Consider the following 25,976-nt stretch of genomic DNA (forward strand, 5'->3'; position numbering starts at 1 on the left):
GGGGGAGGTCGGATCTACACCTCCGAGCACGGCCGGACCGACCTCCGCGGGCGCTCCTGACCCGGGGGCGTCCCCGCCTGGATCTGCACGCATTTACAACTCATCATATAATTATAAACTATCATTATAAACGAGATTTGTCGAATGGCAACTCCCGGACGCAACTGTTAATAAATAGAAATACAAAAAAAAAAAAAAAAAAGCAATTGCACGACGTGTGTGCGCGTGTCAGACAGACCGACCGACGACGCGGCTCCGTGACAGGTACAGGCCGCGCAGGCCGCGGGGCGGTTCAACCGCGAGCCGAGCGTGCGTGGTGCCACCGCAGTCCGGCGTCCCGGGAAGGTGGCGCGGGACTCGCCCCACCCTGGGGCAGGGTTCCCGCCGGGGCTAAGCGGCCGCCCGGGCTTCCGGGACCCGCCCCGCGTGGAGACAGGTGCGCCCTCAGTTTGGAAATACACAAAGGGCGCGCGGGGCGCGCGCCGTGGCCCTGGCAACTCCGCGCGCGCGCGCCGCGCACGCGCACGCACGCGCACTCCGGCGGCCGCGCGGCGCGCTGCGAGGCGGGCGGGGCGGCGCGCGCTGGTCGCCCGCGTCGTCGTCGGCGACGGCGACCCCGCGGCCAGCTCCCGGACGCGACCTGGGAAGCGCCCAGCCGGCTCCCGCAGGGGTTGTGTCGCGAAGCTTGTCGGGACTTGTAGTCCACGGAGGGGGGATTTCCTTCCCGACTCGGGCGTCACCGCCCGCCTCACGCGGACTTCCTGCCTCTGCCCCAAACTACATCTCCCGTCATCCTCTCCGCTGTAGGGCCGAAAGCGAAAACAAATTCGGGGCCCTGAGGGTGCCGGGCGCCCCGCCTGCTTCCTGCCCCTCCGGCGTCCTCCTGAGCGGCGGGGAGACGGAAGGCTGCGTCTTTCTCTGTTAGTTTCCTCGGGTCCCGACGTGGGGCGCGCTCGGGGCACGCGCAGGCCTCGCTTCGTCCCGAGCCGGCCGGGCGCGCGCCGCGCCTTCGCCTCACGCCAGTCGGGAGAAGCAGGAAACTTCCCGAGCCGGGCGGCGCGGCCGTCGGGAAGCGGCCCCCCCCCCCCACCTTGGCCCTCGGCGGTTCTCTCCTTCCCTCCTCCCGGTCCTCCCGGGGCGCGTGGTCCCTCCGCGGGCCGGCCGCGTGCGGTCGGCCCTGCACCGAGCCCGGGCTTCCCTTATGCTCCGGGGGAGCGCGGGCCGTCGCCTCGGGCCGTCGCCGCCTCTTCCCGTCGCCGCCGCCGCCGCCGCCGCCGCCCGCAGCGCCCGAGCCGCCGCCCGCCCCAGGCCCGGGCGTCGAGCCGCCGGCGGCGCGGCCATGTGGGGCTGACCCGCTGTGCAGCGGCCCTGGCAATATGGAGGCGGCGGCGGCGGCGGCGACCGGTGCGCCCGACGGCGGGGACCTGGGCGTCGAGGGGCCCCGCGAGGACACGACGCCCATGGACGCCTATCTGCGGAAACTGGGCTTGTATCGGAAACTGGTCGCCAAGGACGGGTCGTGCTTGTTCCGGGCTGTGGCGGAGCAGGTACCGGGGATTTCCGGGATTACCGGGTCGGGGCCGGGGAGGTGGGTGGGTGGGTGGGTGAGTCCCGACGGCGGCCGCGACCCGCGCTCGCCCCCACGTTCCGGGGGTGGGGTGGGGTCGGGTGGGGGGCTGCGCGCGGCCCGCCCGCGTCACATTGGCCCCATTGTCAGGCCGGAACGGGGCTGTCCGTGTCGGGGGTGGGAGTGGGGGTTAGGGGGGGACGGGGACGATCCCCCCTCCCCCCCAGTCGGGCGGCCCCGGCCCGGCCGCTTTTCGGTTGGGTTCGGCGGCGTTGGGCCTGGGCTGCGGGGCCGCGCTGCGCCCCGGGGCGGCGCCCCGCGGGGCCGGCCGGACTTTGGAATGTGGGGTGGTCAGGCTCACCCGGGGTCACCGGGAGCCCCGGGGGCCGACTTGGGGAGAGGACCCAATCCGCCGACGAGCCTGCCCCGGGAGTCGATCCCCACTCCTCCGGGCACGGGGCAGTGGAGGTAGACCTCAAGAAAACAAACAAACAAACAAAAGGTTAAAGTTCGACACCGGAGCCCAAGGGGGTGCTTCTGATTTTTTTTTCTTTTTTTGAGAGCAAGTTTCTTCCACGTTATATAATAACCGCGTTGTAGGTGTGCAGTCACCAAAACCAATCCCATGCTGGAAAAGCCACTGCCCCTGAGAGAAGTTGGATTAAAAAGTTTTACGTGACCGTCCTGGAGTAAAATGTCATCCATCTTTCACAGTTTGCTTGCTTTTTGCTTAAGAACTCCACGCTGCCACCCTGAAGGGTTTAGATGCTTCCCTCCCCCTCCCCACCTACTTTATAATGGCTTTTATGATTTGTTTTAAAAAAAGTATATAAAAATGAAAAAAAAGACACACCCAACTTGGTATGTCCATCTAGACAGGAGTTAGTGCCCGTTTAATAAGACATTTGTAGGCTATTTTTCAAAGACTCTATGTCCTTACTAGCATAGATTAAAACTCATGTTTGCATTGTGTTTGCAGGAACAGCCAGACATTTTTCCTGAGGCACCACAGACAGACCCGACTTCTATCCTTTTTCACTTACTTAGTCCTCTTTCATTTTCAAAAATTCAGTATGGTCCAATGTACTTGGGTTATGTTCACACACCCACTTCAGCTCTTACTAGATGGGTGCAGCCTCCTACTTCTCTTGTCCACCTCTCTCCTCCCTCTCTCTCCACCCACCACCACCATCGACCAGCAGATACCAGCCGCCGATTTAACTTGTAAAGTCAGCCTATATATTCCTTGACTCGAGTTTGGTTAGGAAGGAGGAAGAAAATAGAGTTGGAGATGAAGTATCCAGTCTAGTTGTGTCTATCAGCATTATTAGATGCCATAGATATTTGGTGTATTTGATCACACAGAATTCTCTTCATGTTGTAGTGGGGTTTTGATTTTTAAGTATGTTTAAGCTGCAAGAACTAGCCACACTAAGGATTTAACATCAGCCATGCAGTTCACTTTGAGTATATTGAGCTTACTTCAAGACTGAACTTTGGGAGAAGCGAGGTTGCAGTAGACACAGACAAGTGTGACCATAACGGCCAAAGGCAAAGTGTATGTGTGGAAAAGGAAATAAGTAGTGTACCAACCTTCTAAAGTCCTATGTCCAGCTGCTGTAATCCTGTAGCTACTCAGGAGGCTGAGATCTGAGGATCACATTTTGAAGCCAACTGGGGCAGGAAAGTCCATGAGACTGTTATCTCAAATTAACCAGGAGAAAACTGGCAGTGGCCGTGTGGGGACAGTCCCTAGACCCCGAGTTCCAGTCCCAGGACAGACAAAGGAAAAAAAACTGTACCAAGGGGTTATTTTGGAGGAAGTTCTTGTAAATCACATCATTTCGTTTCCAAGGAGTAAATGAGTAATCTCAATGGCAAGCTTCACAGAGGGGGAGGAGTCTCAGAGTAGACTTCTTTCCTTCCCAATTTATCTGATTTAGATGGGCCCTCTGGTTTATTTTTTAGCACTTGTGGATTTGGGCCTACAAGAAGCTGACTTGAGTCAGCTCCTAGCTGTGAAGCTAAAAATAGGGTCCTCTTAGAGAACTTGTTAAAACAGTGTGTCTCAGCCTTCCTAATGTTTATCACTTTCTTGTCCTAAGTAACCAGGAAAAAGTCTACTTTAGTAGACTTTTAGTTTATTTTTTCTACGTATGTAATCGTTTGCAAAGATATCTACCATATCTTTTGAATTCTTCTTGACCTCACTGTCCTTGGACTTGCAGAGTAATTTGATTTTTTAAAAAAACAATATAATTTCACCTTTTCTTGTAGTATTGGGCTATCTAGATTATCAGTGTCTCACACTTTATGGAAATTGCTGTGTTTTGCTTCCAACAACAAGATCAGATTGTTCCTCTGTGCTAAAATCTAGAGAACCATTAGATCTGCTTCCTTTTTTTGGGATAAGAAATAAGCTTTCTTAACTTAATATGTCAGCCATCTGTTGCTAGGTAAATGGCTTTAGTAGTAGCTTACTTGTTAATGGCAGGAAAAGCCCTATCATATGACATTGAGGCTTACTAATGCTATTAATTCCTTAATTCATAATAAGAGTCTGATGGTAATTTTTGTGAAAGTTGTAATGCTAGTTGTCATTTGTTGAAATGGCAAACAATTGGGTAGTTTATGAAATAGTTGGATAGTCTTTCCAATGTAGAAAACATACACTAAGTTAGGCTACTCTGTTGTTTTTTGGGTGTGCTGATACTGGGCCTGGAACTTGGGGCTTTGCATTTTTGGTTGGCTTTTTCCGCTCAAGACTGGCACTATGCCGCTTGAGATACCTCCACTTCCAGCTCTTAGCTGCCTAATTGGAGATAGAATTTGTTTCAGCATCATAGGACTTACTAGTTGTTCAGGCAGTTGTTCCAGTGGTCCTGTGGGTGGTGGCTGTAAAACAGGCAGCTGCAGCCTTCCCTTTCTTCACTTCTTAGCCAAAGTCCTAGGGAGACTCATTCAGTTGGAGCTGTAACCCTTAAAGCTAGTTCCAGTTAATACAAATTGGCCAGAGAGCCTCATGGTTTAATTGTGATATTAGCAGTATCATTTGAAATATCTAGTAATGGAAAAGAATTTCATGGTAAAGTACTGGGAGGATCTGGTACATACCTTTTAGGTTGATGCTTTATGATTTTGAACATAAGAACAAATCCCATCAGTTGGATGACAACACAGAGTTTGCATGCTTCAGACTACTACCCATTTGGATGCTTTAATTTTTCTGAAACCTTGGTGGACTTTATTTCCATAGAAAGACACTAAGTATACTCAAGATTATTGGGGGAAAAACACCTGTTATAGACTTAAGGTGCTGAAGGAGGACTATTGGCCAAGTTGCCAATTGGTTTTCTAGTAACTATAGAATGAGGCACAGTACAGCTTGGCAAGGATTTGTGTAACTAGGATTATTAAGATGTCCTCAAAGGGTTGATTTTAATGACCTAAAGTAGAAATGATAATCAGATCTTTAGAGTGACATTTGGCATAGATATATTGTTGTTTTTCTATGTCATGTTGTCACCATGTGTAGAGAAAGCTGAAGATGATCTTGAAATTATAGAAAGGAAAATGGAGAGACTGGTATATGCTGGATTTCTTTTTGAGTGTGAGAGAATGCATTGGAATTTAAACCCACTTTTAACAAAACAATGTATTGCTTTTTCCTTTTAGGTATTGCACTCTCAGTCTCGCCATGTTGAAGTTAGAATGGCCTGCATTCACTATCTTCGGGAAAACAGAGAGAAATTTGAAGCGGTAATTTAAAATGTCAACTGTGATAGTGTCTTGACTTGAATTTACATGTTGGCCTTTAGCAATGTTTTAAAGGGAATTTTATAGGCTAGATATAAATTCAGCCTATGAAAATGACCCTTGTAAAAATTGGTTTAGTTGTGATATTTTCTAGGCTATTTTGTATTATACTTGTTTGTACATATACTTTGAAAGCTTCCATGCTGGATAAGATAGTAAGCTGTGTTGGGTGGAACTATGACCTATAAACAAACTTTTTGTAAGCTTAGCTTCTTTGATATGGTCAGGGGATTAAGTATTGATTCATAGTGGTCTCTGTGATTGGAAATTCTTTATGAATTAAAACATTCAGACTTGGGTATTAAAATGCTGAATCTTTAATTTTGTTGGAAGGCACTTATACATTTTTACTTTGCAGAATTCATTGTGAAATCACATCAGAACACTGTAATTGTGTAAATGGTGGTTAGTAGTTAAAATGTTGTATAATAACCATGGTTTTCCCTAGCATATAGTAAGCTGTGGAATAAGATATGACAGTGACCTATTTTCATTTTACATTTAAAATCTTACAGTATTTATTAGTTATTGGTTTTATTACTTAGAATTGTATAAACTTGACAACTTGTAGTGGCATTTCCCTCATTCACTAGTCAAGAATACTGAAACTTTGTGCAGAACCAAAATATAAGAGTTCTTAGTTTGAATGTGTTCTTGGATTGGTGTTGAAGCAATCCCTATATTCAAGCAAATTTGGATTCTGTGATTTAGGATGGATAGTAATATATTATAGGAAGGAGAGCTATCTGCTTGCTACAGTATAATATTCAAATAGGTTCAATATAATATTCAAATGAATACTTATTTCTTTTGATACAATATCTATGCTAAAACCCTGGTAATGGGGAAGATTAAAATGTGGTGGTAAAGAGGGTCAGGGAAGGCTTATAATACTTGAAGAAAGTGCAAGTGAATTATTCACTAGAGGGTAAAACTGTATTCACAATAGTAGACATTGTTAACTTTGGTTAAGTACTACTGTACTCATTTCTTTTCACTTGTGTAGTCCATATAATCTTAATGAGGTATGGTCATGTGAAAATAAAGGGGAAAGTTTCACTTCATAATCATAGCCTTTTAGGAGTTCTATTGGCAAGAAATGGGAGAGAGGTATTGTGGGAAGGGATGTAACTTGTTACTGACAAGTATCTGGATGGATACTTTCTGCTTGGAAAGAAGGCTCGAATTAGATGCAGTTAACTTACAGTAGTTCTGTATTATTTATTTTAAAATTGTAATATCTAATATGTGATAGTAGCATCTGATTGGTGAGATAAAATAAAAATATATAAAAATAAAAAATAAACAATGTGTGTTGAGATTTAAGAAACTTTTTGGAAATTGGATAGTATACAATGTATGGAAGTATGAATCCAAGTTTATAAAAAGTCCCTGGGTGCTTAAAAAGATTTTTGTAGACTAGGAAGAATATTTTTAATTATGTTGCTAAAGTGATTGGGCATGCAGTTTAAAAATGGAATATGGAAGATCAGAGCTTTTTGAAGTTACTGCAGTAGCTATGAGGAAAAAAGGTAGGGTGAGTAGACAGTTTGTAATTCATGTTGATAAGGAAGCAAGGCATTAGGAAAATTTTGCTATTGATTTTAAAATCCCCAATTCGCTATTACTTTGTTTTCATCTCTTTAGCATAGCTGACTAGGAGGCAATGAATACTTACATATCTTTTTTAAGATATACCCTTTCTTCTCTAGTATGTCTTTGTTTTATTCTCCTAGACACCCAGCGGATTTGCAGGTACTAGGATTTGAACTCAGGCAGGGTCTTGAGCTGGATTTGGCTTCCCTGTTCAGCTGTTGCTGTACCATTGAACCACAAATCGAGTCTAGCTTTTTGCTCATTATTTTGGTGATGGATCTCTTGGAGTTTTCTGCCTTGGCTGGACCTGAACCTTGATCCTCCAGATCCTACCTTCCTGTGTAGGATTACAAGCATGAACTACTAGCACCCAGCTTACCACATTAATCTTATGCTTTCATCATATTTTTGGTCTAGAATGTTGTGAGCATTGACTTTGGATATTACCTTTTCTCTGTAATGTAAAAATACTATTGGGCTAGATGTTCTCTGCTGACCCCCATTTGATTTGTCCCTCCTTTGTACCACCTTGCTCTCTCTATATATTTGGTCAGGTTGTTCCTGTCTTCCCAGTGACAATCTTTGGAGTATCCTCTCGTGTCAGTTCTGATTCTGGCAAGTCTTCATCTTGAATCATTCTTTGTGGAAAGCCTTCCCGGCAATATTTCTTCTTTAAATTCTTTTTGTATGTTTATGCTGTTTATTGATTCTGTCACACAAGTATACACGCATACTTTTAAGTTTGTAGTTTTAATTTGCGTATATTGTCATGGTTAGGTTACATATGTATGCTGTATCTCAGATCAGTAGGAGCTTAGTAATTCAAAGTGAACCTGAATACTTGAAGCAGTTCACAGTTGTTTTTAATCATTTCTTAAATACATTTCTAATACAATTTTATTTTTTGCAGTTTATAGAGGGGTCATTTGAAGACTATTTAAAACGTTTAGAAAATCCACAGGTATGTGATAATTTAATACATTTATTTCTTATTATCTGTTATAATAAGTATTTAAACTTTATTGAAGTGGAAAGCCAGGTGCCCAGTGGTTCATGCCTGTAATCTTAGCTACTCAGGAGGCTCAGATCTGCAGATCACAGTTTGAAGCCAACCTGGGCAGGAAAGTCCATGAGATTCTTATTTCCAATTAACTACCAAAAGCTAGAAGTGGAGCTGCGGCTCAATTGGCAGAGTGTTAGCCTTGAGTAAAGAGGTTTAGGGACAGTGTCCATGTCCTGAGTTCAAGCCCCAGGACTGACGTGTGTGCATGTACACACACTGAAGTGGATTATGGGGGTTACAGATGACAATACTGTGATTGCTTATAAGCATTTTCTACATCTTAGGTACCCATTTTGTGGAAGATATAATTTGAAATAATTGGCATGATTTGCCAAAGGCTTCCTCACTAAGGGTAGAGCTCTACTATCTTTATTTTTGTCACAATGGCTTATGAATGTATCATACAAAATCTTAAATAATAATTGTATTGGAGAGTGTGTGCGATTTGTTAAGGTGAGGTTTGATTTCTTCCTTAGATAATTGAGAAGGCAGAATTTGTGTGTGTGTGTTTGTGCTTGCCTGCCAGACCAGTAATGGGGCTTGAACTTGGGTCCTCATGCTCTTGTTCAGCTTTCTTATTCATAGCTGGCTTTCTGCTACTTGAGCCACACTCCACTACTGTGTTTTTGCTGTTTAATTTGGGGAAGGAGTCTCAGAAAACTTCTGCTAAGGCTGGCAAGAAGGTAGATTTCTTTTCTGGAGATTCCATTTCCTGTGATTAGCTTGTGAATGGAGTAGAGACATTGATAAGAGTGTCCACCTCTTAGCACATTTGCTCAATCTTGTTGAATGAAATCAATTTTTTGTTCTCTTTTTTTTCCTGCTTACAAAGTTAATGTTCTCACAATAAAGATCCAAATATAGTGGTGTGTAGCTCAGTGTTAGAGCATGTACTTAGTGTGTTCAAGGCCTTTAGGTGTTTGTCCCTAGCATGCATAGGAAGAAGGATGTTTGGTGAATGATTTGGTGTATCTATTTGATACTCTAGCACTAATTTGAGTGCTTGAGTTATGGCTAAGAATTGCTAGTCACCCTGGGGATGTATAGATATGAGATGACCAAAGAAATTTTCTGTAATAGGCAAGAAAGTCAGATTTAAGTTAGGAAAGTACATGTACCTTACAATGTTATAGGCACCACGGTTTTATTCCCAACTAGCTTGACAGAGTGAGTTCACGTTAGAAGTCTGAATAAGTTATAAGTAAGCAATGCCCTGGCTGAAGGGTATCTTAGAAATTAAAACTGAGTAAGGCAGATTCACAGGACAGGAAGTTAGTGTGGGCCATGAGCATGTAAAGGTAAGAAGTAATGAGAGGTAATCAGGGCTGTGTGGCTGGGGAAGGGCTGTATGTTTTCTGGAGTGGCTCAGCCTTTTATCCTTACGATGTACCTTACACAGAAAAAGTGCTAAGTACAATTACAGCCCATAGTAGAAGGCATGAACATTGATTAAAACTTTTTAAAAAAAGTAATTTTCAACTAATCCTGGATAGGGCTGAAGATTTACAATAGCCATTGTTACTTTTAACCCAACAAAAATAGAATTTTAAAAAGTCTCAGATTTGTCTGTTCAGGTTGGCTTCAAACCTCAGTCCTCATAATTCAGCATCCTGAGTAGCTGGGATTATTGAGCCACTGGTACCCGAAAAAACTTGCTTCTGCTTTTTTTTTCTGCTTGTATTCAACATTTTCTTGAAATAAGCTGTTTTGTTCTGTGGACTAGGTTGGAGGATAAACCTTTTTGTCAGTAAGTTCTCAATTTACAGAAGTAAAAGATACTTGCCAAAGATTTAATAGACTGCGTTTTCGTCTTAATATTTTATGATCTGTTCTATTAAATGCTTTGGTAATATTCACAGTATTAGTGGTATTAAGACTAAGCTCATTAGGTTTATTGCCTAAGGAGTATATGTAAAGGCATTATATAAAAAATACTATAAAAATGTGTGGTATCTATGTGCTAACTTTCTTTTTCTTTAATACAGGAATGGGTAGGACAAGTGGAAATAAGTGCCCTTTCCCTCATGTACAGGTAAAGACTAAATATAAGTAAATCAAAAATCACTGGAGGAGGGGCTGGGGATATAGCCTAGTGGCAAGAGTGCCTGCCTCGGATACATGAGGCCCTAGGTTCGATTCCCCAGTACCACGTATACAGAAAATGGCCAGAAGTGGCGCTGTGGCTCAAGTGGCAGAGTGCTAGCCTTGAGCGGGAAGAAGCCAGGGACAGTGCTCAGGCCCTGAGTCCAAGGCCCAGGACTGGCCCCCCCCCCCAAAAAAAAAAAATCACTGGAGGAAAACTACACTTAAATAAAAATGTTAGACTAGCAAAGCCATTTTATACCTTGGGTATTGAATGTTTTCCTGTTGCTTTAGTTTTTGTTTTGTAGCCCAGGCTGACCCCTAACTTTTCTGTCTACACATCTCCTGAGTTTTGGATTATAGGTGTGTGGCACCATGCCTGGCTTTATTTTACTTTGTTTCTAAATTGCAACAGATTTTGCTGTCAGATATCTGCAGGATATCTAATTTCTCAAAATGTATTTGGATAAGGATATGGAAATTGGGCTGGGGATATGGCCTAGTGGCAAAGAGTGCCTACTTCGTATACATGAAGCCCTGGGTTCAATTCCCCAGCACCACATATACCGAAAACAGCCAGGAGTGGCGCTGTGGCTCAAGTGGCAGAGTGCTAGCAAAAAGAAGCCAGGGACAGTGCTTAGGCCCTGAGTTCAAGCCCCAAGACTGGCAAAAAAAAAAAAAAAAAAAGACAGGATATGAAAATTTTTCTGAGTTGTGTCCGATCCAACTATCCTTTATCAGCCTTAAAGAGAGATGACCTACTTTTCCCAGGACCTGTTACAGTGAATGGCTATTATAACAGAACTAAAATAGCATCTTACTTAGTTTCACAATTATTGTTCAGGAAGGGAACATCAATATTTTTTCTTTTCAAAATATTAAAATTTCATAGTCAAAATTTCTGTGATTTTATTTTTTGAGATCTCTAGAATTCTGTATGAAGTTATTTATATACAAATTCTGTTTGAAAATTTATATTTTAGAAAATGTATCTTTGTGTAGGTATTTTACAATGGGTTTTTATGACTTTTGTTGTTTACTTTCTTATGCTGTATCTCTAATGCCTGGAACATACTCTGGATCTTGTTAAATTAGTAAATGGTTGAATGATTAAAGTCATGAGGTATATTCCTTAAGTAATTTTGAACTTATTTTCAGGAAAGATTTTGTTATATATCGGGAGCCAAATGTTTCTCCTTCGCAAGTTACTGAAAATAATTTTCCTGAAAAGGTAAGACCTTTTCTAAGTATTTGTAAAAGATTTAAATAACATAAACCAGTTATTTGCCACCTTGACCTCTTAAGTGATAATTCTCAATGAGGTTTTGAAATATTTCTGTGAAGAAGCTATGGATCTGTGGAGATCTATCTATCTATCTATCTATCTATCTATCTATCTATCTATCTATCTGTCATGGCTTGAACTCAGGGCCTGGGCACTGTCCTTGAGCTCTTTTTGCTCAAGGCTACTCTACTACTTGAGCCACGGTGCCACCTCCGGCCTTTTCTGTATATGGTACTGAGGAATTGAACCCAGGGTGTCATGTATGCTAGGCCAAACTCCTAGCCTGGAATTGTGAATTTTTTAATGATGAGTAATTAACATTGATTTGGTAACTTTTGTATTACCTTGCCTCTGTTAAGTTGAATAGAGTTGTAAATGTAGGTTCTAAGTTCTGTATTCAGAAGAATTTTTTATTTTTTGTGCCAGTCCTGGGCTTCAGCTCAGCCTAGGCACTGTCCTTGAGCTTGTTTTGCTCAAGGTGAGCTCATTTAATACATAGCTCCACTTCAAGCTATTTAAAAAAAAAAAAGTTTAGTGGAGAGAATACTGCCCTACCTGGCTTCGAACTGCGGTTGTCAGATCTCAGTCTCCTGAGTAGCTAGGATTATAGGCATGAGCCACCAGTGCCCAGTCAGAATTACTTTTGATAGTCATACATACAGTTTTAATGATATGTGTGTTGTTGTATTATTTGGTCATAAAGTGGAAACAGTAAAAAAGTTTTGTGAACCCTAGAGGGAAAACCCAAACTGCTTCATTAAATTTTGTTTTAATTAGCTGTTTCAGAATCATATAGGCTAAGTTGAAGAGACTTGTATGTCTCCATACTAAAAATGTTAAGAAGGGAAATGATTCTAAGAATCTGCTAGTTTTGTATGGCCTTTAAAAGCTCTAGATCTAACTTTTCCAATTATAGTTTTTGGGATATGACATTCTAAACAAAATGTAGTAAGTAAATTTCTGTTAAGTAATCAGCAATTAAGAAAATACTTTAAATCTTAAAGCTAGGAAATTTATCGTTGAGTTTTGCCTCTGGAGAAATAGCATTAATAAAGCTTGACATACTTTCTTCTCTCACTCTCCAGTGCTCTTTTTCATGCTCTTCTTTCTTTTTTGGAGACAGTGTCTGTAGCTTATACAGACTTGAACTCTCTATTCTCCTACGTTAGTCTCCTGGCTAATGGGATTGTATGTGTGAACATTTTCTTACAATTTTTTGGTTCTCATGTTTTTTAATTGGAACGAATGTTTTCATATAGTTGACTTTTTGAGATTCCATAAACATCTCTCTAAGTCAGTAAGAACTTACTGATTTATATGGTGCTTCTAAAATACCTTTTAAAAAATTATCTAGAGGCATTGGTGACTTAAAGTGTTTCATAAATGTCTCTATGGGTATAAGACAGACTGAAATATGTCTTATTTTTCCCTTTCAGGTGTTATTGTGTTTTTCAAATGGAAATCATTATGATATTGTCTATCCCATAAAGTATAAAGAAAGTTCTGCTATGTGTCAATGTAAGTTATCACTTGGTGTTTATCTAGGAAATGGCATTCCTGAACTGGTTTAATAGGGATTTGTACATTGAGCATTTTCTTTACATTGTTAATACTTACTGTGAAAATCCGAATGACTGAACAAGTCAAGCATTTGAAAGGTGGGGGCTCTTAATATCAGCACTATTGACATTTTGGGTCAGATAGTTCTCCCTGTGGGTGCTCTCCTATCTCCTGCATGATGTCTAGTAATGTCCCTGGCCTGAACCAGAAGATACCTGTAAGACTACTCCACCATGTGACCAGCAAATTATCTCCAGGTTTCTTAAATCTTTCCTTCAAGAAACTTCTTTCCTTCCTTCATTTGGGATAATGTTGTGGGAGAAGACAAATGGATCATTCCATTGTTAGTCCATTGTTATCTGTTGTGAGAAAGAATAGGTTTCTCATATAAAGCTTTGGGATTGTGCAGTCATATAACACATTTTCTTCTATTAAGGTAGCAGTGGCCAGTCAAGATACTTGTAATAAAAGCAATAAAAAATTTAAAGACATGTTACATTTTGAGAAATCTCCAAATTAAAGTCTACCTGTTTGTCTTGGGCTGTGTCTTCCCCCACGTTCCTTATTTATTGTAGTCTGGATTTAGCCTGTGGGGAAGAAAGCCTGTGTAGCCTGCCCCCCTCCTGAATTTCAAAGTGTGGGTGATAGGGGTGCATCTCCTTTTACCAGAATCTGGAAGAAAGATGGTCTGTGACAAGCAGGACTCTGGGGATTCATTTAGATGGTGAGCACCACTGTGCATGAATTCTTAGTGCACTTGTTTCCATAAAGCTCACTGTAATAAGGCTAATAATAAACAAGAGTTGTCAAATCTATATTGTTTTCAATTTTTGGTAAAATAATTTTTTCCTGTTTACTGAGAATCCATTTTCTAAGACCTTATGTTTTTATGTAAAACTAAAATCTGAAGCCAGGTGATATGATAGACATGCATTTTTTTGTGCACTCTACTAGGACTTGAACTCCAGGCCTTGCTTGCTCTGAGTTTTTGCTCAAGGGTAGTGCTCTACCACTTGAACCACATTTCTTCTTCCAGCGTTTTTGGAATATATTGAAGATAAGAGTCTCAAAGACTTTTCCTGCCTGTGCTGATTCGAACCATGATCCTCAGGTCTCAGCCTCCTGAATAGGATTACAGGCATGAGTCACCATCACCCGGCTCATCCTTTGTTTTATAGAAATGTGAGAAGTGACTTGTCCTAGGTAGTAGGAAAGCTAACATACTATGCTGTTTTATATTTCTCTTTCACTCCATCTTAATGTTGCTTAGTGTAGTTAAATCACATCTTTTGATTAGGTTTGTGACATCCCTAAATGTGTACAACTGTATTGTATTTTGTGTGCTGAGAGTACATGAGAAGATACAAAAAGCTTAAGTATAGTTAGTGGAATGTAATAATTGCTCAGTATGCATGTGTTAGCTTTCCCTTTTATTATACTTGATTATTATACTTGATTTACAGTTTTGGTACCTTTTTATAGTTTCGTTTTAAAAAATGATGTTCTAGGGGCTGGGGATATGGCCTAGTGGCAAGAGTGCTTGCCTCGTATACATGAGACCCTGGGTTCAATTCCCCAGCACCACATATACAGAAAATGGCCAGAAGTGGCGCTGTGGCTCAAGTGGCAGAGTGCTAGCCTTGAGCCAAAAAAAAAAAAAAAAGAAGCCACCGACAGTGCTCAGGCCCTGAGTCCAAGCCCCAGGACTGGCCAAAATAAAAAAAGATATTCTAAGAAAAGGATGATTTCAAACTATGATATGCAAAGACAATTCTTGTTGCTCTCAAGGTAATGTTTATTATGTTTTGACCATAATATAGTACAGATGTTCACTTAGGATTTTAGAAGACTGAGCAATATAGTCATTTTTATCCGGTTCCTACTTTTTTGTAAATGCCTACAGTTAATGTATAAAATCTTTCTCATTAATTATAGCTCTCCTTTATGAATTGTTGTATGAGAAAGTATTTAAAACTGATGTTAGTAAAATCATGATGGGACTTGAAACTTCTGAAGTAGTTGATGAAAACAACAGTGAAATATCAGATTCAGAGGATGACAATTGCAAGTAAGAGTGAATTTAAATCCTATCTTTCTAGAATGATTTAAAAATTGTCTCACATATTGAATTGTTAGCATTTATAAAATAACAATCTTTGTTGCTATTCATAAAACAAGAATCAAGTTTCTTACCCTGCCATTCATTTTAGGAAGTTTTATAAGTTCTTGGATTTTTCTTCTGGGCTGGTCTTGAATTTTGATTTGCTGGATCTTAGTCTCCTCAGTAGCTAGGATTACATGCATAAACCACTAGTGTGCTCAACTCTTGAAAGTTTATGTTGAGCTTTTGTAAATTAAATTATTGTGTCTTAGAAATACTGTATTTTTGTTCTTGTTGAATAGTAGCTAGTATTATTTAGTGATAAGTCTTTGACTTTCAGATATGCATGTGTGAATATTTATACTAAAACTTGACTGATTTTACTGGAGTATATAGCTTTGGCTTTTTGTATTATATCCAATTAGATATTTAGAGGTTGAAAGTCACATGCAAATAATGCTTTTCTGTTCTTAATTTTATGGCTATATTTTGTCCCTTGTAGGAGCAAAACTACCACTGCTGCTGATGTGAATGGATTTAAGCCTTCATCAGAGGTATTTTAAAAAATATTTTAACTGCTTTTTTCTTCTGTTGTTGGTTGTGGGGCTTGAACTCAGGCCTTCAATACCGTCCTTGAACCTCTTTGTGCTCTTAGCACTCTACCATCTGAGCCACAGCTCCACTTCTGGTTTTTAAGTGGTTAATTGGAGATGAGTTTCATGGGGACTCTTCCCGGGCTGGCTTTGAACCACGATCCTCAGATCTCAGCCTTCTTAGTAGCTAGGATTATAGGAGTGAGCCATCGGTGTGCCCAGCAAGATTTTAACTTGTTTTACATAAACTCACAGGGATTTATGGTCTTTTGTGGGGGTATTGTCAGGATCATTTTACATTTATAAGTGGCTCCTTAATGTTTGAGGTTGTTTTTCATTTTTGGATTTGATTGTATTTATCTGAAACAAAAATGTTTATAAAGCATTTCAGTGTTAATTGGACTTCCTTACTCTCTTGGCTAAGGACCCAAAGAACACTGGGAACCCTGCTAGCCTTCCTTTTTCCAGAAAGGTTCTGAAGTCACTCAACCCAACGGTCTATCGAAATGTGGAATATGAAATTTGGCTCAAGTCTAAACAAGGTATGTTACAAAAGTCCACATTTCCCTTAAGGTTGTTTTGTGGCACTTGAAAATAATGAAGTAAATTTTACATTGCACTTTTTTTTTTGATAGTCCAACAAAAACATGATTATTCCATTGCTGCAGGCTTACAGTATGAAGTTGGAAGTAAACAGCAGGTAAGCGATTTTTATTAATTGAACAAAGGACTTATTTTAAGAACTAGGAGAAAGAGTTGAGGTCTGAATGTTTTGTAAATTTGAATTTCACTAATGTATTTATCTTTTCTGCCTATATTTGTGAGATCATGGTGGTACTGTACGGCTTTGAACTCAAGGCCTCCCTCTTGATTTCTTGTTCATGGCTAGTGCTCTACCACTTGAGCCTGCTCTACCACTTGAGCCATGCCTACAATCTAGCATTGTGCTAGTTAATTGTAGATAGTCTTACAGACTTGTCTGCCTGGGCTAGCTTCAAATCTCAGCCTTCTGTGTAACAGATTATAGGCATGAACCACTATATATATATATAATGGTTTTATTTATTTAATAGGTGTACTACAAGGGCTTGTACTGACAAGGGCTTGAACTCAAGGTCTTGAACTCTTGCTTGACTTTTTCCACTTGAAGCTGGTGCTTTCCCACTTGAGCCATATTTCCTCTTCTGGCTTTTTGCTGGTTAATTGGAGTTAAGAGTCTCACTACTCTCTGGAGGCTCTGGGTTTGAACCATCATCCCCTACTCTCAGCCTCTTGAGTAGCTAGAATTGCAGATATGAGCCACCAGTGCCCTGCTAACCTCTGATATTTTTTAAAGTCGAATGACACCTTAAGAGGACTTTTCTCTCTAAGACTAATAACATCTCCTACAGTGCACAAGACAGCTCGTCTACAACAAAGTTGGGTTTGGTTTTTAAGTTTTTCAATGAACGTAAGAGGCAGTTTTATTTGGAAGAGCTTAACATAAGTAGGGAAAAGTGTGAAATAATAGAAACAGGGAAAAGTGTCAGAAGACCCACAACAATGAATTATCTGGTCTAGAATTTTAGTAATGCTAAGATGGGAAGATAATTTACAAAGTAGTTAAAAAATTTTTGTTTTGTTTTGTTTTGTTTTTGTTGCCAGTCCTGGGGCGTGGACTCAAGGCCTGAGCACTGTCCCTGGCTTTGTTTTGCTCAAGGCTCGCACTCTACCTCTTGAGCCATAGCACCACTTCTGGCTTTTTTCTATGTAAGTGGTGCTGAGGAATCAAACCCAGGGCTTCATGTATACAAGGCAAGCACTTTACCACTAGGCCATATTCCCAGCCCCAAAGTAGTTGTTTTTTAAGGGAAAATATTATTACAAAACCAGAACCAAAAGTGTATTGTGGGGCTGGGACTGGCAAAAAAAAAAAAAAAAAATGCTTGTGGTTTGTGCTGGGGCTTAAACTCAGCTTCTCTTGCTTGGCTTTTTCATTCAAGACTGGCACTCTACCAATTGAGCCACACCTCTGTTTTCCCAAGGTTATATTGTAGTAAGAAGAAAAGCCAGGTCTTAAGGTTCAGATCCAGGACTGGCTAAGTTGTTTTTCCTCTCTTGAAGATTTAATAGATGTGTCTGTTTCTTGAGCTATTTAGAAAATCAGGTTAGAAAAAATACTGAAAGGAATTAACGAAAGGTTTTCTTTTAGATCAAGATAGGGAGATGTGGGATCTTAGGGAGACAGGCTCATTTACTGTACCTTTTTGAATTTGTTTTTTTCTCGATTAAGGTTTTCACTTTAATCTGAAGACAGTAAAATTTAATAACTAATCATTGGTGCAAAGGAATCAAGTGACTTTTTTTTTTTTATTTCTGGCATTGTTTAAGCAGGTTAAGTTGGATCACAATGGGAAATTTCCTAGTGCAGACACCCAAGGGGGGCATTCTGAAAATGGACCAGTTTTGGTTGAAGAAATGGGGAAAAAGTATGTACTGTCCTCAGCTAAGTCATTCACTACTTCTTCCATTTAACCTGATATTATAGTCATGAGCATTTCTCAACGGCCCTTTGTTTTGAATTTGCAAATTCAATGAAAAGTATTGCCCTGATAAAATTAATTTGGTCAGATCTTTAGAAAAATAGTTTGAATTCACATGCCACGTTTGCAAACTTTAAGAAATACTTGCTGTATTCAGATTGTTTAAATAGTACTATAATTCACAAAAGCAATTTGAGAAATTGAGTAGATTGTAAAGTGTAGGAGCTTTGGAGCTTTCAACCTCTAAATATCCATTTCTACTTTCATGTAGGGCATCATGCAATTAATATTCTATAAGTGCATGTTAGACAGTTATTGACTTGTTAATAAAGTTAGTTTAGTTCAGTTGCTCTTAAGAAAATGGTAATAAATCACATTGAGATTTATTACTAAGAAAAATTTACACCTACATACATATATATTCCTTAGAATATATAGTACTGTAGACTCAATATAATGACACCCAGTTTAGCAACACATAGCATTTGGCCATATTTTGAAATTCTATCCAATACTTAGTTTTGTAAATGGGAATGACAGTGGATTACTTGAAAGCAAATCTAGACATTACACACTTTTTTATCTGATGTGTACGTGTGTGTCTAACATAATAAGACCTCCCTAGCCACTTGAACTGTAGTAGCATTAGGTAAAAGCAGAATAACATCCTTTAGTCTTTTCTTTAGATTGTTTTTAAGGCCAAGCTTCTGTTTTTTAAGTTAGAAAATGTACTTTTGACTTATGTCATTTTAATAGAATTTTAATTTTTAATAGAATTGCTAAATTCTGGTTTTAGTTTTCATTTGTTCTAATGTGAGAAACAATGGTGGCAAATTTTAGATAAGTTGGCAGTAAAATACTTACGTAGAATATTTGTCTTAGTGTTCTCACTGGGAGTATTGTAAGATACTGTGTCTTTTTGTCCTTGTGAAGACATGTACTGAAGAACCTCAAACCACCTCCCCCGGAAAGCTGGAACACAGTGTCAGGAAAGAAGATGAAAAAACCTCCTGCTCCTGGACAGAATTTGCATTCTGGTAGGAGCATATCCAGTTGTCACTTCTTTGGGATAGGTATAGTGGTATTGGCTTTGTGTGTAATAGGAATATTATGAGTGACTTCTGGACTTTTGCCATAGACATGGATTACAGAGGGCCAAAGAATCCAAGCAAGCCAATAAAAGCCCCATCTGCACTACCTCCTCGACTGCAGCATCCTTCGGGAGTAAAACAGCATGTATTCTCTAGTTACTCTTCAGGGTCCCAGACTCAGAAATCCTCCATTGAGCACAAAAATCTCAGCAGGACACCGTCACAGATCATAAGGTAATTCTGGAAATCATCTCAGAAGTTTTGGATATATTTGCCATATTACTTACACTTAATCTTTTGTTCACATGTACTACTTAAAAATGTTGTTGACAAAACTCCTTGAGAGTTCTTTGTAATAATCCTTTCTAAAGCGAACTATTAAGTAATGTAGAAAAGAGGTGTTTCTTTTTTTTCTGAGCAAGTTTTTATACAATGTAGAAAATTGTATTTTAGCCAAATCTTATTCTGGGATTTAATAGTCCCTAGAATGGGGTAACTAGTGAATTCTGAATTGTATTCCTAAATCCTGGAGCAGAAGGGTGCTCCTATTTGTTCAGGAAATTAAGGCAACCAACAATGTTGTTTTGCTTTGTTTCTGGTAAGTTATAATTACTTGTAGTAATAAGTGTTGCTGAACAAAGCCCTGCAACAAATTCTAAAATGTCAGATGTCAAATAGTTACGTAGCAAAATAATAGATGATTCTATTTTAAGTACTCTCGATTTTTGTTTTTACTGACAAGGATATTTCATTTGACAGAAAACCTGATCGTGAGAGAGTTGAGGATTTTGATCACATGAATCGAGAATCTCATTATTTTGGCCTCTCCCCAGAAGAACGCAGAGAAAAGCAAGCTATTGAAGAGTCTCGTTTACTCTATGAGATTCAGAACAGAGATGAACAGGCTTTCCCAGCCCTTTCTGTAAGTATGAACAAATTTTCTTTTTTTTGGTAGTACTGGTGTTTGAACTTCTAGCTTCACACTTGCCCAGGCCAGGTGTTCTGATGGAAGCAGGTCTTCAGCTGTCCTTGTTCCTTTCTTTAAATTTTTATATAAAAGGCAGTGTTTCTCTTCTTTGCCCTGGCTTGCCTTGTTGATGATCCTGACTTTTATACTTTTTGCCATAGCTGGCATGACAGGCAAGTGCCACTATGTCCAACTGCCTTACTAGAGGTGGAGTTTCATGAACTTTTACCCAGGTTTGCCTCAAACCACAGTCCTTCCCATTATCTGCCTCCTAAGTGGTTAGATTGCAGGTGTGAGCCACTGGTGTCAGGCTGGGAGTTTTAAAGGTTAAATTTTTTTTCCTAGATTTTTGGAGTTTGGACTCAGGACCTAGCACTTGCTAGGCATGCCCTGTACCACTTGAGCTATGCCTTAAGTCCTGGAAGTCTTTCTTAATAGAATTTCAGTGTTATGTCAAAGGTCTGATTTTGAGCCTAGTAGGTTTTTTTTTGTTTTTTTGTTCCCTGACCTGGAAACGAACCCAGGCCACGGTGGTGAGAGTGCCGAATCCTAACCGCTAGACCACTAGGGAGAGACTAGTAATTTTTAAATTGAAAATGCCTTAAAGATAGGCAGAACTTACTGTGCTGGCACATTCCTGTAATTACAGGTATTTAGGAGGCTGAGAGCCAGGAGGTTCATGGTTTTAAGACCAGTCATAGGATACATAGCAAGATGCCAGTCTCCAAACAAAAACAAAGTACTTTGCTTGCTCTTTTTTTTTTTTTTTTTTGGTAGTTACTGGGATTTAAACTCAGGGCTTCACACTTGGTAGGCAGCTTTATTTGTTTTTCTGATAGGGCTTGTGCTTTTTATCAGGGCCAGCCCGGGCCAATTACTTAGACCTCCGAAAACTAGTATTACAGGTGTGTACCACCATGCCCTGCTCAGCTGTACTTGTTTGTTTGAACCAAGCATGTTCACTTGCTAGCAAAAGCAATACACAACGTGGAGGTTCATTATTCAATTAATACTTTTCCGAGTCTGTGCATGTAATCAGGGAAGTCATTTGGCACGTTAGCAAGCATAGCAGGACTAGTGAAAGTTGGTTTTCATAGTGTTTGGGGGCTGGAGGTGCAGCACCTGTACTCTACCCTCCCTGTCATTTTGTCCTTGCTCTGTGTGTTAGATACTATTTTTTCTAATGAAAGACATGGGTGAGCCTTCAGGCTTCTTAACTTTGGATATGTACCTGGGATCTGCCAGAAGGAGAAATCTAGTACCACATAATTTTGTGGATCACTGGCAGGATGGCAGAATGAGAACTAACTTGTTCATGGAGTGTTATGGGAGGCTACCCCTATACCAGGATGAAATATATTTATATATTTATATTTAGGTCTCTGTCTCCTGCTTGTGGAATTCCTTAGTGCCCAATTCCAAATATGATTTAGGTGGTTTTGTACTCATTTTTAGTCTTAGTAAGCTTGACTGAATATTGGCTTAGATTTTTCTTTTGAAAACTGAGGGTGGAGATCCTCTTCTTACTGTGAAAAGATTACCGAGTGCCCTAACAGTAACAGAACTTTCAGTGATCTCTCAGTATAAAAAGCTGACGCACTCCAGTTTCCTTGTTTGATCAGTTAGAAAGTTTGAGTTCACATAGAGCTTATATGATTTTTCTCCTGACAGTAGCATTTGGTGGTTTGATTTAAGCAGAATGTTCATTATTATTCAGAAAGCCTTTCACTAACAACATAATTCACTGGTGTACTGTGGCTGCTAATCTACCCCACTTTTTCTCTACAATGACTGTTGCTTCTTCAGTGGATTCTTCAGAGGTTGGTAGACGGGTTGTTGCTATTTGTGAAAAGAATTGTTAAGTTATAAAGATGAAAGATTTGTCAAGGTGGCTTCTGAAATGGAGATAGCAGAAAGTCTTCCGAGATCAGACGAGATCGGGCGCGTTCAGGGTGGTATGGCCGTAGACAGCAGAAAGTCGTAATTACTTACTGTGCTGAAGGTCTGATTGCCTAATGGTTTGATTCAGTAATCAGATTATTAATGTAGAACATATAAGTAAGTATGAGTCTAGGGCTATACGTTTTGTGATTTTTTTTTTTAAGTTAGGAATCTGAGTAAGATTATAAGACTTCTCTGTTCATATAATCTGGTATAATTTTCAACACAGAATGTTGTGTTTTGTTCATTTTAAAGAGCTCATCTGTCAGTCAGTCAGCTTCTCAGAGCAGCAACCCAAGTGTCCAGAGAAAGTCTTCACATGCAAGTGATAGGAAAGGAAGCAGGAGGAGAATGGATCCAGAAGAACGAAAAGACAAAGGTATGCATTTCATCATTTGAAAGCAGATCTTCCCCGTACTCATACATGTCATTGGCTTTGAGCAGTTGCTGCTTTTGGTATTCATTCTTTGCCCTGCAGTTTCAGTCATTTGTTGCCTACAATATTAGATGTAAAATTCCAGAAATAAAGGTTTTAAGTTGAGTTTGTTCTTAGTATTCATGTTGTAATCTCATGGGATCTTCCTGTTCTGATGTGGCTCATTCCTTTGGCCTGTGTATCCATTAGTCTTTTACTGGCTGTTGTAGTATCTATAGATAGATAGTCTAGGTACAGATAGCAGTGTTCTGTCCCAATAATGTCTCAAAGTGCAAGAGGAGTATGGATAATCTTCTTGCCAAAGAGAAGCTACAGAGTTGCTTCAAGTAAACAGGTGAAAAAGCACAGATATTTTGAGAAATGGATCAAATTCTTGTTTTGACTTATATTTCACTGTGTTGTTAGAGTTGATCTATTCTGCTATTGTTACTGTCTTACCATTCCTGTTTTATAAATGTAGGAATGTGCATGTATGGAGGAAAGGTATTTATTTGTAGGATTAGATGTTATCCTTATTTTTTGGGCTTCGATTCAGATTCTATAGAATGTATCCCAAAGTGGGGGGAATACTATATTAGGAAAATTAACTTTAAGTATCACTGAGTAGTTTATCTAATGTTACGTATCTGATTGTTGGAGAGGAACATTGATTTGAGCGGAATGTTAAATACTATTCAAAAAGCATTTTTACTGACAACATAATTCAAATAGTACTTTTGACTTTATCCTCTTGTTTGGTCTTCTGTATTCAAACCTGTTAGTTGCTACTGCTTTTTTAGAAATTCATTTTTATCTTGCTCTGTTACACGTTCCAGAGTCAACTCATGGACATATTCACGTGGATAAAAAACTTGAGCCAAGCACATTGGAGGTAAAGGTTTAAAATATAATTTCATCTTTTCTCTAGTATTAGGGAGAAGTAAATGGATAATACAGGAAAGATTTCAATATTCTGTAGTTCTAGTAAAGTGGGAAAGCAGAGGCAAAGGAGAAATTACTCTCCAATTGTAGTCTCCTCTCTCAAGTTGTTGTTGCTGAACCAGTTGCAAAAGTAGCCTTCCCCTTCCCCCAGTTCACTATTATATACAGTAGACTGGTACTTTTAATGTGGCAGGTTATATTGTTGGAAGCCATGCTTCAGCTTTAATAGTAGTTTGATAAAATTAAGATAAATCCTGGCAAAGGTAAGGTACTTGTTGAATGAAAATGGATAAAATTAGAAGAGTTAATTATGAGAATGTCATCAAAATGTAATGTGGGCAGAATGTAAAGTGAATTATAGAAAGCAACCAGTTACCCGAAGTTATCCCACAGTTACCCCACATCTTTGAGATACAGAATTACTTTTTTCTTTTACTCCCAAAGAATGTTGGTGATGATAAATGTACAAGAGTTTCTTCACCATCAAAGTCAAAGAAGTTAGAGTGCCAGCCTCCCACAGAACAAGTAAGTAAGTTGTTATATTTGACATAGATTGTTCTGTTCTCTAGCGTTCTTAGGATATGCTATCATTTAAAAACAACATGTACATGAGGATTGAGAGAATTACAATTTGACTGGCTATTACTTTTCTATATTTTTTTTATTAGCCAGTCTAAATTGTTGTCAGCATTCATAGAATGTAATAACTTATTACATGGTTATTTTGCTGACTTTTGAGTAGGTTGTTTTGTGCTAATAGTTGCAGTTAGAACTTGGCGCTTGGACACTGTTCCTGAGCTTTTTGTTTTTCTCCATTAGAACCACCTTTTTACTTCTGGCTATTTGGTGGTAATTGGAGATAAGTCTATAAGTCTCATGGACTTTGCCTGCTGGGTCTGGCTTCAAACCTTGATTCTGAGATCTCAGCTTTCTGAGCTAGAATTATGGGCATGAGTCACTGGTGCCCAGCTTTGAAAAAGGTTTTTTTGTTTTTGTTTTTGGTCAGTCGTAGGGCTTGAATTTCTGGGCCTAGGCACCATCCCTGAGCTCTTCAGCTTAAGGCTAGCACTCTGCCACTTGAGCCACAGTGCCATTTCTGATTTTCTGGTGGTTAATTGGAAATAACAGTCTCACAGACTTTCCTGCCTGGGCTGGCTTTGAATCGCAATCCTCAGATCTCAGCCTCCTAAGTAGCTAAGATTTACAGGCGTAAGCCCTCAGCTCCTGGTTTTTGAATAAGTTTTTATTCTTTACCTTTATATATGGTGCCTTGAGTTAGGTTGAAAAAGAATATTGGAAAAAAAACTGTATTTGTGTGTGTGTTTAAAGTTTGTATCATTAACCATTACATCACACACATTAATAAAAATACCACCACTTTACAAATTAATTGAAGTAATGAGTTCTACTAGACATTCTGATTCTTGGTCTGAGTAGAAAAATAACTTAAATGGCATTCAGTTAACATCCTTCCTATTAAAAGACATATGAAATAGTATGTCATTGTATGAGGATCTTTCCTAAATAACTCAGGAATTTCAAGACAATTTCAATGACTGCTTACTTGCTTCTAAAGCACTGTGTTTTCAACTCTCAGTGATTTCTATTGTGGTGGCAACTCTTAGTGTTAAATTTATTTGCATATTACTTCTAGCTACTATGTTGTGTTTTTTTTTCTTCGCTCTTTTCTAAGACCAGAAGGACCTTTTAGACATCTTTTATATTAAAAATAGGCAACTTGAGGTGCATGTGATGATTAAAATTAATGTCTGAAGCCAGGTGCTGGTATCTCATGCTTGTAATCATAGCTGTTTAGAAGTCTGAGGTCTCAGGATCATAGTCAGAGCCAGCCTGGGCTGAAAAGTCCATGAGACTTTTATCTCCAGTGAACTGTAACTAGCAAAAGGTTGGAAGTAGAGTTGTAGCTCAAGTGGTAGTGAAAAAAATCAAACTAGTACAGAGCTCCAGGTACCAGCACAAACAAGATGAATAACTGATCAAAATACCTTTTTGCCCTTTTCTACCACCCCATTTTTGAAGAAGCCAGCAGAGCATGTGTCTTTATCAAATCCAGCTCCTCTCTTAGTTTCTCCAGAGGTACATCTAACTCCTGCGGTGCCTTCTTTACCAGCCACTGTGCCAGCCTGGCCAAGTGAACCTACAACTTTTGGACCAACAGGTAAGAGGAAAATTTAGAAAAGCCTAGCAGTCAATACAAGCCACAAAAGGGCCTTCCCAGAGTCAACAATACAGATTCTTGATTGAGCGCTTCTGCATGACCCAAGAGGCTGGACCGCAGGGAGGGTTCAGTTTGTGGAATCTCTTAGCTTCCAGGTCTCAGTTCATATGGGTGGTGGTCATTGAGGAGTACACGCCTTACATGTGTGCTTGAGCTAGTTATCTCCATTGTTGGCTTTGTTTGCTCAGCACCAAGT

At 40.0% G+C, this 25,976-nt stretch overlaps 1 protein-coding gene across 7 annotated transcripts in view; it reads left to right on the forward strand.

Moving 5' to 3' along the window:
- The first annotated feature begins 1,344 nt into the window (after positions 1 to 1,344).
- Positions 1,345 to 25,976, forward strand: part of Otud4 (OTU deubiquitinase 4) — a 28,912-nt gene continuing 4,280 nt past the window's right edge. The window contains exons 1-18 of one of the 7 annotated variants that reach the window (XM_048333467.1): positions 1,346 to 1,547; positions 5,243 to 5,326; positions 7,890 to 7,940; positions 10,028 to 10,074; positions 11,283 to 11,355; positions 12,846 to 12,927; positions 14,905 to 15,037; positions 15,573 to 15,624; positions 16,088 to 16,205; positions 16,299 to 16,363; positions 18,034 to 18,131; positions 19,119 to 19,222; positions 19,324 to 19,510; positions 20,036 to 20,198; positions 22,440 to 22,563; positions 23,436 to 23,491; positions 23,986 to 24,066; positions 25,585 to 25,720. In XM_048333467.1, coding sequence (XP_048189424.1) covers positions 1,377 to 1,547; positions 5,243 to 5,326; positions 7,890 to 7,940; positions 10,028 to 10,074; positions 11,283 to 11,355; positions 12,846 to 12,927; positions 14,905 to 15,037; positions 15,573 to 15,624; positions 16,088 to 16,205; positions 16,299 to 16,363; positions 18,034 to 18,131; positions 19,119 to 19,222; positions 19,324 to 19,510; positions 20,036 to 20,198; positions 22,440 to 22,563; positions 23,436 to 23,491; positions 23,986 to 24,066; positions 25,585 to 25,720 — 1,825 coding nt within the window. In that variant the 5' untranslated portion in view covers positions 1,346 to 1,376. Of the gene's footprint in view, positions 1,548 to 5,242; positions 5,327 to 7,889; positions 7,941 to 10,027; positions 10,075 to 11,282; positions 11,356 to 12,845; positions 12,928 to 14,904; positions 15,038 to 15,572; positions 15,625 to 16,087; positions 16,206 to 16,298; positions 16,364 to 18,033; positions 18,132 to 19,118; positions 19,223 to 19,323; positions 19,511 to 20,035; positions 20,199 to 22,439; positions 22,564 to 23,435; positions 23,492 to 23,985; positions 24,067 to 25,581; positions 25,721 to 25,976 lie in introns of all 7 variants that reach the window. The other 6 variants (XM_048333468.1, XM_048333469.1, XM_048333465.1 and 3 more) reach the window with 6 other exon arrangements.

The sequence above is a fragment of the Perognathus longimembris genome, chromosome 24 (genome assembly GCF_023159225.1).
Source record: "Perognathus longimembris pacificus isolate PPM17 chromosome 24, ASM2315922v1, whole genome shotgun sequence".
In the NCBI taxonomy this organism is placed as follows: Eukaryota; Metazoa; Chordata; class Mammalia; order Rodentia; family Heteromyidae; genus Perognathus; species Perognathus longimembris.